The following is a 14881-nucleotide window of genomic DNA, read 5'->3' as shown; positions in this document are numbered from 1 at the left end:
TCTGATTTTAGGAAGTGGTGCGTAGCTTCTCAGTGGAACGATCCGGCCCTAAGGTGCCAGTTTAGGTTAGGATTATCTGACGCCCTGAAGGATCTGCTGGTTAGCTACCCCTCGCCTGACTCCCTTGACCAGGTTATGGCCCTAGCAGTACGACTTGACCGACGTCTCAGGGAACGTCAGCTAGAACGCTTCAGTGTGCTCCCCTCTGACTTTTCTGCGATTCCCCCCGAGGTCCCGTCTCCTCGCCCCTCCACGGAGGACTCGGAGGTACCTATGCAACTCGGGGCCTCCATGTCCCCTCGACAACGTAGGGAGTTTCGCAGAATGAATGGTCTCTGCTTCTACTGTGGGGACGACAAGCATCTACTGAACACCTGTCCCAGGCGCAAGAATAAGAAGCCGGAAAACTTCCGCGCCTAAGTGATCATCGGGGAGGTCACTTGGGCGCACAGGTATTTCCCGTTAATGTGAAACGCAATAAAATTTTGCTTCCCTTTCAGGTCTCGTTTGCTGGCCGGTCTGCCACGGGCAGTGCTTTCGTGGATTCTGGCTCATCTGCTAATATCATGTCTGTGGAATTTGCTATGTCTCTAAAGATGCCTTGTATTGATTTACCTTATCCTATCCCTGTAGTAGGAATCGACTCAACCCCCCTTGCTAATGGTTATTTTACTCAGCATACCCCTGTTTTTGAACTCCTGGTTGGCTCCATGCATTTGGAGCAGTGCTCTGTACTGGTGATGCAGGGATTATCGTCTGATCTGGTATTAGGTCTTCCCTGGTTACAGTTGCATAATCCCACGTTTGATTGGAATACTGGGGATCTCACCAAATGGGGTAATGAATGTCTGATGTCATGTCTTTCTGTTAACTCTATTTCTCCCCGGGAGGAGGTAAACACGCTTCCTGAGTTTGTTCAGGACTTCGCCGATGTGTTTTCCAAGGAGGCCTCTGAGGTGTTGCCCCCCCATAGAGATTACGATTGCGCCATCGATTTGGTGCCTGGTGCCAAGCTTCCTAAGGGTAGGATATTTAATCTTTCATGTCCTGAACGTGAAGCTATGAGGGTGTATATCCAAGAATGCCTGGCCAAGGGTTTCATTCGCCCCTCGACTTCTCCTGTAGGTGCTGGCTTCTTCTTCGTGGGGAAGAAGGATGGTGGTCTTAGGCCGTGCATTGATTATCGTAACCTGAATAAGGTCACCGTAAGGAACCAGTACCCACTTCCTTTGATTCCGGATCTTTTTAATCAGGTTCAGGGAGCCCAGTGGTTTTCTAAGTTCGATCTACGGGGGGCATATAACCTTATCCGCATCAAAGAGGGGGATGAGTGGAAAACTGCGTTCAACACACCCGAGGGTCATTTCGAATACCTGGTCATGCCCTTTGGGTTGTGTAATGCCCCTGCTGTCTTCCAGAATTTTATTAATGAAATCCTGAGAGATTACCTGGGGATATTTCTTGTTGTGTACCTTGATGACATACTGGTGTTTTCCAAGGACTGGTCCTCCCACGTGGAGCATGTCAGGAAGGTGCTCCAGGTCCTTCGGGAGAATAATCTGTTTGCTAAGACTGAAAAATGTGTCTTTGGGGTACAGGAGATACCATTTTTAGGGCAAATCCTCACTCCTCATGAATTCCGCATGGACCCTGCCAAGGTTCAAGCTGTGGCGGAATGGGTCCAACCTGCCTCCCTTAAGGCGTTACAGTGTTTTTTAGGGTTCGCCAACTATTACAGGAGATTTATTGCCAACTTCTCGGTCGTCGCTAAGCCTCTTACGGACCTCACCCGCAAGGGTGCCGATGTCCTCCATTGGCCCCCTGAGGCCGTCCAGGCCTTTGAGACTCTCAAGAAGTGCTTTATCTCGGCCCCCGTGCTGATTCAGCCCAACCAAGAGGAGCCATTTATTGTGGAGGTTGATGCTTCCGAGGTGGGAGTGGGGGCCGTCTTGTCCCAGGGTACCAGCTCCCTCACCCATCTCCGCCCCTGTGCTTACTTCTCTAGGAAGTTTTCGCCCACGGAGAGTAACTATGATATTGGCAACCGCGAACTTCTAGCCATTAAATGGGCGTTTGAGGAGTGGCGGCACTTCCTGGAGGGGGCCAGACACCAGGTAACGGTCCTTACGGATCACAAGAATCTGGTTTTCCTAGAATCGGCCCGGAGGCTTAATCCTAGACAAGCTCGGTGGGCACTATTCTTTACCAGATTTAATTTCTTGGTTACCTATAGGGCTGGGTCCAAGAATATTAAGGCTGACGCTCTGTCACGTAGTTTCATGGCCAATCCTCCTTCCGAGAAGGATCCCGCTTGTATTTTACCCCCTGGTATAATCGTCTCTGCCACGGATTCTGATTTAGCTTCTGATATCGCGGCTTATCAGGGTGCAGCTCCCGGGAATGTCCCTGGGGACAAACTGTTTGTTCCCCTGCAATACCGGCTGAGGGTACTCAGGGAAAACCATGACTCCGCTCTATCTGGTCATCCTGGCATCTTGGGCACCAAACACCTCATTACCAGAAACTATTGGTGGCCTGGGTTGCCTAAAGATGTTAGGGCTTACGTCGCCGCTTGTGAGGTTTGCGCTAGGTCCAAAACCCCTAGGTCCCGACCTGCGGGCCTACTACGTTCCTTGCCCATTCCCCAGAGACCTTGGACCCATATCTCCATGGATTTTATCACCGATTTGCCTCCATCTCAGGGCAAGTCGGTGGTGTGGGTGGTAGTCGACCGCTTCAGCAAGATGTGCCACTTTGTGCCCCTTAAGAAGCTACCTAACGCCAAGACGTTAGCTTCTTTGTTCGTGAAACACATCCTGCGTCTCCATGGGGCCCCAGTCAATATCGTTTCTGACAGAGGGGTACAATTTGTTTCCTTATTTTGGAGAGCTTTTTGTAAAAAGTTGGAGATTGATCTGTCCTTCTCCTCCGCCTTCCATCCCGAAACTAATGGCCAAACGGAAAGGACCAACCAATCCCTGGAACAATATTTAAGGTGTTTCATCTCGGACTGTCAATTCGATTGGGTCTCATTCCTTCCCCTTGCTGAATTTTCCCTGAATAACCGGGTCAGTAACTCGTCAGGGGTCTCCCCGTTTTTCTGTAATTTCGGGTTTAACCCAAGGTTCTCCTCCGTCTCCCCTGGTTGTTCCAATAATCCTGAGGTAGAGGAGGTTCATCGGGAACTGTGCACTGTCTGGGCCCAGGTTCAGAAGAACCTAGAGGCGTCCCAGAGCGCACAAAAGATTCAGGCGGATAGTAGACGTTCTGCTAACTCCCGGTTTGTCGTCGGGGATTTGGTCTGGTTGTCGTCCAGGAACTTGCGCCTTAAGGTCCCGTCCAGGAAGTTTGCTCCCCGATTCATTGGACCTTATAAGATCATTGAAGTCCTCAACCCTGTATCCTTCCGTCTGGAGCTCCCCCCATCCTTTCGCATACATGACGTCTTCCATGCCTCCCTCCTTAAACGCTGCTCCCCGTCCTGGTCCCCCTCGAGGATACCTCCTGTTCCCGTTCTCACCCCTGAGGGGGTGGAATTCGAGGTGGCCAAGATTATGGACAGTAGGATGATCCAGGGCTCCCTCCAGTACCTGGTCCATTGGAAAGGATACGGGCCGGAGGAGAGGACTTGGGTACCTGCCCGTGATGTTCACGCTGGGGTATTGATCAGGAGGTTCCACCTCCTCTTCCCCACTAAACCGGGTCCCCTTAGTAAGGGTCCGGTGGCCCCTCATAAAAGGGGGAGTACTGTTAGGGATCTGCCAGGTACTTCATCAAGCTATACTCCTGGGATTAATCAATCCACACCTGAGGCCAGACCTGTTCGACTGACACCATCTCCCACCAACCAGGGTGGCAGGCTCAGGAGTGGGAGAGCCTATCGCGGCCTGGTCTGTCGGAGTTAGCTCCGCCCCCTGTCCTTTATTACCTGCCCTGTGCTCTCCCTCAGTGCTTGTAATTCTTTTGGATTCCTGGCCCCACTGCTGCTTGCTCCAGCCTGCTTCTGCCGTGCTTCTGCCTTGCTGCAGTTCTGCTTGACCTGCTTTGCTTGCCCTGGCTTGCTTCTGTCTCCGTGCCCGCTCGGGTGTACTCACTTCGTCCTGGTCCTGACTGTTCGTTCGCCGCCCCGTTTCCTCGTGGCGTTCCGTGGCTACTGCCCCTTCCCTTGCGTGTTCCCCGTTTGTCTTCCAGTGCACTTAGCCAGCGTAGGGACCGCCGCCCAGTTGTACCTCGTCGCCTAGGGCGGGTCGTTGCAAGTAGGCAGGGACAGGGCGGTGGGTAGATTAGGGCTCACTTTCCCTTCACCTCCTTCCTGCCATTACATTTTCAGATTAGGATCGGAAGGTTATATGAAAAACTTTCAGATACTGCAGATGTCAAACTCTACATTACATATAGTCAAGAAATGGTCCTCCATCTTTTCATGTCATGTGACTTTTAGGTCCAAAATCCAAAAGATGATCAATTTTCTAATGTATCTTTATAGGGTACGGAGCTCTATTTTTCTGATACAGATCCCCTTCTATAGACATAATTTAAAATAATTATCTGTTTGCCACCACTAGGTGGAGCTGAGGAGTTTAGTGCATACTGTTTTATTATAGAGTTGAGTGTATAAACAGTATGTAGTAAGCTACTCAGCTCCCCCTAGTGGTGGCTGCAGACAAACAGATTTTTATTTAAATCTATATCTATACAGAGGATTTGGAGCTCTGTATCAGAATAACAGTGCTCTGACTGCTATACAGATATATTAAGAAACTAATCTACTCTAAACACAGCCGCCCTTGCGGTCTGATTACCCCAAGAACCCTCCTGGATCCTCTGTTTATCAGCTGTTGTCACTGCAGGGAAAGTCTTATTACATGGCTTAGTATGGCCGCCTATTCATTTGAATGGTGACTTTGTAATAAATGGCTGGGTCAAGCCTGACAGATCAGGAGCTAGAGAAGGATCCTGAGCAGTGAACCTCCCTCTATGATGTAGTACACAGCCGCAGCCCCTCTCTAACCCCTTGAATGCCGCGATCAAAGCTGAACGCGGGATTCAAAACTAAAGCGAGAAGGGGGTCTCCCCTTTGATCACATCACAGGAAATTCCTATGACGCGATCAATGGCTATACCTGGTATGGGCAGACAGCCCAGGGCCCATTGAAGGACCCCAGGGCCGTCTGACCATATTTCCTGTGTAGAATCAGTTCACAGGCTAATGTACTGGCGTATAGATATGTACCAATGGATTAAAGTTCAAAAATAAAAATCAAAATGCAAAATCCCTCTATAGGATGAAAAAAAAAAAAGTTAAATTAATTTTAAAAAAAAAGTTTTGGGAAATAAAACAAAATAGTAAAAAACATACATAGAAATACACATTTTTTACAATAAATAAACTTTTCAAAATATAAGTCCCAAGACATGAAATAATAGACGCATATTTGGTATCGCCACGTCCGTAACAACCTGTGCAATAAATGTATAAGGTTATTTATGATGATCGGTGTATGGTGTAAAAAAAATAAAGATAACTGCAGCGGAACTGCTTTTTTTTCTACGTTTTTGGCAAAATAAAAATGTATAGAAATTAAACGATGATGTAAATGTACCAAAAAATGGTACCTCCATAAAGTACAACTCCCTCCGCAAAAAACAATGTGTCATACAGCTACGTCGGACAAAAAATGAAAAAGTTATGGGTACAGTAATGCAAAGAGGGAAATATAAAATAAATAGTTCGGTCCTCAAGGCCAAAATCGTCCGTGTCCTTAACCGGTCAAAGTCTGGATGAGCCCTATTCGATTACATCCAGCGACGTGGTCACAGGATGTTATATCGGATGTACAATGGACTGCCTCTGTATGCTGCACAGACTTGTTTTAAGTCCCTCCTGCTCAGACACAATGAAGCATAAGAAAAGAGAAAGAAATTATATCAGGGTAAAAATAAATGACATAAAGGTAAGTTCACACGTAGCGTAAATACTGCGGATAATACAGCGTAATGCAGTAGCGGCAGAGCGGATGACATTTCAACAAATCCCTTTCACACGTTGCGTAAATGATAAGCGGAAAAAACTCTCAGAAATTGACTTGCGGTGCAGTTTTTTTTAGTCCGCAACATGTCAATTGTATTTGTGATCGCTGCTTATTTCTTGCTGGTTTTCTCCACTGAAATCAATGGGGGGGGGGGGGGGGGGGAAGGGGTAAAACCCGCAAGAAATAGCAGATGTTCCGTTTTTAGTGGCGATACCGGCACAAAAAACGCAACTCAAAGAAAAATCTTATACTTGACCAGATGTCTGTGTTTCTTTGTCCAGGCCGGCCTCCTGGGATAATGTTTCATCCCATGTTACAGGGGATGAAACGTTATCCCAGGTGGCCGACCTTCAGAATGGCAGAGGGATGCATCGCCATGGCTGTGGAAGTATCAAACTTTTTTTTTTTATGTGCAGTTTTCCGTGGCGGACATACCGGCCGAACAACTGCACCACAATTTGGTGCGGTTCTTCGTGCCGGAATTTCCTGTGGCGCCCTGGGCGGATACACTGTGTACTTTTACGCAGCATATCCGCCCTGTGTGAGCCTACCCTAATGGCGAAATGTGTAGAAAAGAGAAGGTATGTAGGTCATGTTCTATGGTAGTACTACGAGGGAGGTTGCAACAGCAGAAAGGTCTAAGCTAGTGCTGTGATTGCGTAGTCTGGCGAGATACAGTTTGGCCGGTGGTGGGTCTTGGTGGGTTTGGGGGTGGACCACTGTGAACCCCAATGGCCCACATTAACCTGGAGCCGTCTTTTCCACTAAGCACCCATTTTGGAATCTGGAATTAATAGTTGAGGAAGTTATGGCTCGTCTCTGGACAAAAATATAATATCTCTGAACTTGTTGATTCCACCAATATCTTCCTCTGGATATCTTCTTCTCAGTACACAGATAACACATCATTTACAATCATTTCTGTACCTTTACGTTTCCTTCTCATTCTTGAGGACTTCTTTATTTCTTGTGAAAACTTTTCAACCATTCTGTTGCTTCAGTTGGAAGGACTGAAACAAGTCTGTACAGTATCAAGAGGCAGTCTACTATGTAGCAGATAGAACCTCCTGTGACAACATTAGTATATGTAGCTAGAAAAACTCAAATGGTGGTCACCCAGACAGGATGTTCAGTGGTTGCTGGGCAACCTGCAATACATTCAACCTTTCTGTTGCTTCAGTTGGAGAGACTTAAACAAGTCTGTGCAGCATTAACAGGCAGTCTACTATGTAGCAGATAGAACTTTCTGTGATAACATTAGTATATGTAGCTAGAAAAACTCAAATGGTGGTCACCCAGACAGGATGTCAAGTTGTTGCTGGGCAACCTGCAATATGTTCAACCTTTCTGTTGCTTGAGTTGGAAGGACTGAAACAAGTCTGTGCAGCATTAACAGGCAGTCTACTATGTAGCAGATAGAACCTCCTGTGACAACATTAGTATATGTAGTTAGAAAAACTCAAATGGTGGTCACCCAGACAGGATGTCAAGTGGTTGCTGGGCAACCTGCAATACGTTCAACCTTTCTGTTGCTTTAGTTGGAAGGACTGAAACAAGTCTGTGCAGCATTAACAGGCAGTCTACTATGTAGCAGATAGAACTTTCTGTGATAACATTAGTATATGTAGCTAGAAAAACTCAAATGGTGTCAAGTGGATTCTAGGCAACCTGCACTCACACACCCTGTATATAGACCACAGGGGGCATGATGGGAAATAAACTTAAATTCCGCATGGGTTTGTATTATGTGTATACGGTAACTAGTGGAGATAGACTTAGTATTTTCTTCGTTTTCTCACTGAAATTTACTCAAAAATGTTCTGTGTCTTAGAAGCGATAGCAAGATATAATAACCGGTTTGTCAATTTACACGCAGCTCAGGGCCTCTTTGAACTCCAGTAATATTTTGGGAGGTCCCGATGCCATGTTAAAACACCTGAAAACCCAAGAGTAAGAACGCAGAATAATTTTTTTTTTTTGGCTGGAGTTCAAACAATATTTTTGCAGTTCAAGGTAGTTCTTCAAGTAGAGAAGCGTTTGATATCGAGGTGCGCACCACTTGACTTGTGCCCAAGTTTTACAACAAAGAAACGGTTTGTGAAAGATGAAAGAGCTTCGAAGCCGTCTTAACTCGACTTGTTATACCTGGAGTCGTCAAAAATGACTAGAACTCGGAAGGACTTCAGTATCTCACTCAGTTCTAGAATATTATAAAACTTTATTATAGTCTCTTAAAGCAGATCCGTCATTAGACTACGCTGATCTATATAAGTCCAGCATAGTATGCGGACCGGTCCGCTCCCCTATTAGCCAAAACGGCAAAGATAGATATAGTGCCTTTTGGCTAATAGGAGCATTAAAAAAAATGAATCGGACTCTTAGTTAGGAGTCCGGTGTCTTCCTGAGGGGACTGCTCTCCACACCTCCTCTCTTTGCGGTGACTGACCACAGCCAATCAATAACTGTGAGGAAGGCGGCAGAGGTGGGGGGAGCGCTCCACTAGCTATGAGGATTGTCCTGCTGTAAAATTTTCACAAAATGTTCTTTCTTGTACATTTTAAATGGATCAGTGGTCATACAGTAACTGGCTCCCTCTAAGTTTATTACTTGTTTAAAGGGCAAGCATAAATCTTTATAAAATGACTGTTATATAATATTGGGAGAGGTTTTCTTGCTGTTTAACTTGTGAGCGCTGTCATTTCTGAAACATACCTCTATGAAAAGATATTGCAAATTTAGGGAAATTTTGCCACTTGCAGTACCGCTTTTCACCACAATTTTTTTTCCATAAACAACAATGTAACAGCGCCACCAATGTAACAGCCATTCTCTTTTAACCATAAGGAATTTTCAGAATCCCAAATTGATCAATATATTGCATCTGATATCACTTAGTCAAGTTTTTAAGAGAAACAGACGTGTTGGTGTAAATAGGGCAACATGTATTTTCTAACACATTGTACGGTTTTTATATCGGCATTTTTTAAGATTTTCTTTTCTTTCGTTTTTACCCATTTCCCAGTTTTCCATATATATTAATACTGGAAATAAGTTGAATAACCTACAAAAGAAAAAAAAAAGGTGTAATATAAGATGACTATATCCTAATAAATCCAAAAAGAGCCAAAAAGTTGCAAAATATTGGTGAAAGGAGGCAAGAGAAAAAAAGAGTGTCTAACGTCTACATTTTCATACAGCGTGCGCCATTCTGAAAAATTAGTTTCTGCCTGTCCGGTCTAGTTTTCTCCTGTCTAAATTTAAGACAATGTGTGAATTAATTTGCCAATTATTTACATGGTTTCTCCAAAAATGTATCACAAGTATGCCCAATGTATCCCAATAGTTGACCTATCGCGACACTTGAATTGCCCCGACTGGATATGAGTAGATTAATTTGAAGTTGATACCCACTGAGAATCGTATTAGACTGGGGCATTTGGTTGTGCAATGGTCGTAGAAAACCCCCTATGGGGGAAGAAATCACAAAAAATTCCGACCATGCCTGCAACTTTTTCCCCATAGGGAAAAATTGAGGTTGAGCAAAGGTTGCGGCATCCTGCGACTTTAACCTTAATGCCACATGAGCGAAAGTCGCCAGTGTGCCTTAGCCTGAGTGTTGTGTGTTTGCCGAGTCCCGTCCTGAAGGGAATTCCAGTCGATGTTAATTTTTTTCTAGAGGTTTGATCCGAGTTGTTACTCAGTATAGAGGAGAATGACGGCACGTGCTGAATTGTCCTTTATATTTATCATCTTGTCAGGCGCAAGCTTTACACATTTCAACAATTCGTAATAATTTTCGGTAGTACATACATGGGGAAAAAAAAAATCAAAAAGACAAATAGTCATATTGCTTAGAGATTTTACATTACTTGAACCTGTAGAATATTACAAGGATTTCCCACCCGTCTCATAACACTTCTTACAATTATACAATACATTTTTTTTTTTCAATTAAAATATTGATAACATTTCGGGTTATATTGAAGTTTAACACTGTTGACTTGGCCCGTGTTGTTGACTTGCAACCACCAAACCCAACGGGTGACAGTTCTTCACAGGTAGCTTTGTAGAAAAGGGGTGAGGGGCATTATCCAGAGCAAGTGATCACTGATTGGTATTCACTTCATCCAATACAGATTTATTTTTGAAAGAGGATGGGAAAATGAAAGCTTTTAGGCAGAAATTTACAGAAATTTGTCCACCAAAAAATTGTCTTAAAAGGGTTTGTACAGAATTAGAAAAAACATGGCTGCTTTCTTCCAGAACAGTGCCACAACTATGCATGGGTTGTGTCTGGTATTGCAGCTCAGCTCCATTGGTTATAGGAGCTGACCTGCAATACCCCACAAAACCTGTGGAGAGGTGTGGCGCTGTTTTTGGAGAAAGGGATCCATGTTTTTTTTAAGCCTGGATCCATTTTAATTCTTATCCTACATCTTAAAGAGACATAATTTAAAGCTCCTAATCCAGAATCTATACCAGGGCCCCCCAACCATCGCATGCCACTTGTACTGGTTTCCACTGATGTGGCAGAGGGGCCGTTGGGGACCAGAGCCCAGGTGTGATTGCCCCCGACTGCTTCCTATGACTTTAAGATCATGTCACATATTGTTTGGTTCTGTCATTGCTGGAGAACATTGGCCGTCTTCGAGACATTATAAGAAGACCCTATTCGATGTCTGATTATCTAAGGGTGTGGTCATGGGTATATGCGGATGGATCCATTCAATTTTTTTAAATAGGTTTATTTTTGGATATAATATTAATTAAATCGTATGCAACCTGTGTCTCGCCAGCTGTCGTGTAGCCACAAGGGGCAACATGCATTTGTAGTTTAACAACAATCGGAGAGCCACGTTTATGGGTGAGTTGGTCGGCCGGTGATGTCAGGTCAGATCTTGTGTACATCGTTGAAGGGTGTTCTCAAAGGATGGGGATGGTATGTTGCATTCTGGGGGGTTGGAAGGTGCAAAATTATTTTGCGACTTTTCCAGATATTACATACAAGGTAACAATACATTTATTTGATGGCTTTGCCAGTTACTACTGACCTCTTTTGTAATACTCCAATGGATTTTTGTAGGTGTTGGCCAATCTATAGTATTGGCCGCCATTCTTTCCTTACGGGGAAACATTGAGGTTGAGCAAAGTTGCGGCAACCTGCGATTTTAACTTTTCTGTCACGTGACCCAAAGTTACCCCACAGCTCTAGCCTTAATGTAGTGTGTGCACCGTCTTGCCCTGATGGGAACTCCCGATCAAATTAAAATTTCCTCTAGAAGCAAGCTTCGACATTATATCAGAGAATATGTTTTCCAAATTGGCTACCGTCCAAATAGACCCTTTTTGATAATGTCCACCGTTGACCTTCAAGGTACTGTATGTAGACATGATTTTGGATAACCTGACGACATGGCTGCTGGTATTGTATATAGTTGATGGGTCCCTTTAAAAGGGATAATGCACTTAAATGTGGGAAGTATTAGAAATGATTATGAGATGAACAGAAAAGGCAATTCGTTTTTGACGTGACTATTATTAGCAGAAATAATACAGACAATCAAGATAGCTGTGCAGATGTCGAGAACAAAAATGAAAAACTTTTTGAAAAAATCCTCCTCGATCGTTGACATTTCCATGCTTATACAGATATCAGCTACGTAACAATCTCCATAAACCATCTTGTTAGTGTCAGGACTTTTACAATGACCATTCAGTATATGTGGATGGGGTAAGTCATTTCACATTAGAATACATCAATTTTTTAAAAATTTTTAACATTTTTTACGAAGAATGGACTATGGACCTTGTGTAGACCAGTTGTTGCTGAACATCATCTACCAGTTCGGTACAAAGCCAACATCATAAGAAATGAATATCAGCAGCGACTCGAGTACGTAAGGGTGCTTATCTGTGCCATAAACACAAAACATCTTATATATATATATTATTTGCTTGGCTAATTATTTTTCAGGAAGCTCTAACATAGACCCCAAAGGGCAAAAACTTGAGTTACATTTTTTTTATACAGTCACTAAAGACACAGAGGCACAGAAGAGCTAGGATAAAGGTGAACACTCTGCGTAGAACTTTGAGGTGTCTCAGTATTTCCAATGTCTTAGATGGTTCTTCCACCAAAAAGTCAAAGGGTAAGTTATAGTTTTTTAGCCCATCGCAGAAAAGAAAAACCTTACAAATTGATTTTTTTTTTCATTTGTTCAGACCGATATGGTGATATCTCGAAACTTTCATCTGTAGAATTGGTTTCCTACAGGCTTCGAAACACATAAAAGTAGGTTAATAATACAGACGTGGAAAATAAGTGGACCCCAAAAGCCCTTAGAAGATTTTTCTCTTTTTGATTTTTTGCTTTTTTTTTTTTTTAAATCAAAGAGCAGTAGCCTGGTCCACCTAGATATCCGATACTCTGTCCGAGAGAATTTGCAAGTCCTCTTTGATATATAAGTGCAGTGGGTGGACAAAATCCACGGGTCTGTGCCAGAATAAGAATCCTAGATTGCACATTCCATAATCGAGTGTAAAGTGCTATGGCATAAAATTTAAATGGCAGTTCCACCTTTTTTTTTTTTTAGCTTTTTTTCTTCTTTTACCTTGCTGAGCCAATGTTTTTGTACTGACACATTAGAAGGTGTTTGAAAGTTTTCTTAAAAGTGGTATTGCAGAGGGCATAGCACGCAGGGTTGATGGTACTGTTGATATAGCAAAGCCAATAGCCAATTGTCCACACTGTGTTGGGCACACATACGTCACAAAAAGTGTTGATTAAAACCATGACATTGTAAGGTGTCCAAGTTATAATAAAAGCTAGGAGTATAGCCAAGATAGTCCTCGTCACTTTCTTTTCTCTGGATGGTGGAATTTTCTTTTTGGGTGGCTGTTTTGTCATCTTTACAATCTTTCGAGCCACGATTTTCTGCTTATCGTCTCCATTTCGGCCATTTGTTCCAGGGACAATCTCTATGGTGGTGCCGCTGGTAGACCCACAATCACCTTTTTGGGATTTTGTAACGATTCTTATACATGTCATCTTGGAGTTCTCAACTTTTGGGATGATTTGAGATCCTGAAGCTTGAGGAACATCTTTGGTACTTCCATCTTCCTTTGTGTTTGAAGCTACCACGCTTATGGATGTGGAGTCGTTGGAGATTTCTTTCTCCTCTCCATCTGTTTGGACACAATTTTCAGTGACAGAATTTCTAGAGGCTTTTCCATTCTGGATTTTGCTGTGATCCAAACCATCTTCAATGGCTGATAGGTTGTTATTGTTTGGTTTCACTATCTTTCCTTGGACATTGCTTGGAGATATGGGATCCTGATTGGGCGTTGGTTCTTTCTTGTCTTTCTTTATTCTACTCTTACTGGCCCTTGATATTTGCCAATACAATACGGTCATGATAATGACTGGCAAGTAGAATGCTGCAATAGCAGTGCCAAATGTGACAGCAGCATTGGAGAAGAACTGAATGTAGCATTCTCCTTCTTTAACAGTTCGCCCACCGACAATGAATTGCCAAAAGAGTATAGCTGGCGCCCACAGGATAAAGGAGAGCACCCAAGCTGCAGCAATCATCATGCCAGCCATTTTGGTGGTTCTTCTTACTGGATAGGTGAGCGGTTTTGTCACGCAGAAATATCGGTCAAAGCTGATGATGAGGAGGTTCATGACCGAGGCATTGCTGACAACATAGTCCAGAGCTAGCCACAAGTCACAAACCACGGGCCCTAATGGCCAGTAACCAATCACAGTGTACAAAGTGTAGAGGTTCATGGAGAATACCCCAATAATTAAATCAGCACATGCCAAGCTGAACAGAAAATAATTGTTGACAGTCTGTAGATGTCGATTCACCTTTATAGAGACCATTACCAGGATATTTCCAATAACAGTAACCAGGCTTAGGGATCCAGCCACAATGACAATGAACACAACTTCCACAGTCTTGTAAGGACTCCCCATCATGGTCCTGTCGTCTGTGGACACATTGGTGAAACTAGTGTTATTCATGGCTGCGTCTCTGGTCAACTCTCGGTTGACTACTTCCTTGTTACCATTTACACCTGTAGACAAAGAAGAATATACATTACACAAGAGTCACAAGCCAAAAGATAAAAACAAGTCAATCTCCAGCTAAACTCTATAAAGAATACAGTAGTATTTTTTTGTAATATAATGTACAAAAACCAATGATATGTAAAAAAATAAATAAAAAAAAATCACAAAAATTTGGCTAAAAAGTTACAAAATATTTAGTTTTTGTTTAGCTGAATGCCTCCTGTGCCAAGAGTAGATCTGTAGTATTGTAAAGGGGTGTTGGAGGAGACTTTAGAACTTCTCTATTGTATGCCTTGGTTTTAATTGACCAGATATCTCAGAGAACAGGGCAGAGAAAGGAGTGGCATGGCATATAGAAGAACCGAGGAGTGAGTGGCCTGCTACATATAAGAACCGAGGAAGGAGTGGCCTGGCACATAGAAGAACCGAGGGAGGAGTGGCCTGGCACATAGAAGAAATGAGGATAGAGTGGCCTGGCACATAGAAGAACCGAGGAAGTAGTGGCCTAGCACAAAGAAAAACCAAGGGGGAAATGGAGTGGCACATAGAAGAACCAAGGAGAGAGTGGCCTGGCACATAGAAGAACCGAGGAGAGAGTGGCCTGGCACATAAAAGAACCAAGGAAGGAGTGGCCTAGCACAAAGAATATCTGGGGATGGAGCAATCTGACACACAAAAGACCTATAGAATGAGTGGTCTGGTATATAGGACATTTGGAGAAGGAGTGGTCTGTTATATAGGACAGTTAGAGAAGAAGTGGTCTGGCATATAGTAC

The 14881-nt window shown here is 43.7% G+C and overlaps 1 protein-coding gene across 2 annotated transcripts in view; it reads right to left on the bottom strand.

The window, feature by feature from the left end:
- Window positions 1-9874: 9874 nt before the first annotated feature.
- The window catches only part of CHRM2 (cholinergic receptor muscarinic 2), a 161840-nt gene continuing 156833 nt past the window's right edge, over window positions 9875-14881 (bottom strand). For both annotated transcript variants that reach the window (XM_075855855.1, XM_075855854.1), the window contains one exon: window positions 9875-14111. In XM_075855855.1, coding sequence (XP_075711970.1) covers window positions 12640-14058 — 1419 coding nt within the window. In that variant the 5' untranslated portion in view covers window positions 14059-14111 and the 3' untranslated portion in view covers window positions 9875-12639. The remainder of the gene's footprint in view (window positions 14112-14881) is intronic.

This window comes from Rhinoderma darwinii, chromosome 3, assembly GCF_050947455.1.
Source record: "Rhinoderma darwinii isolate aRhiDar2 chromosome 3, aRhiDar2.hap1, whole genome shotgun sequence".
NCBI classification, from domain to species: domain Eukaryota; kingdom Metazoa; phylum Chordata; class Amphibia; order Anura; family Rhinodermatidae; genus Rhinoderma; species Rhinoderma darwinii.
This window is presented reverse-complemented; position numbering and strand designations above follow the sequence as displayed.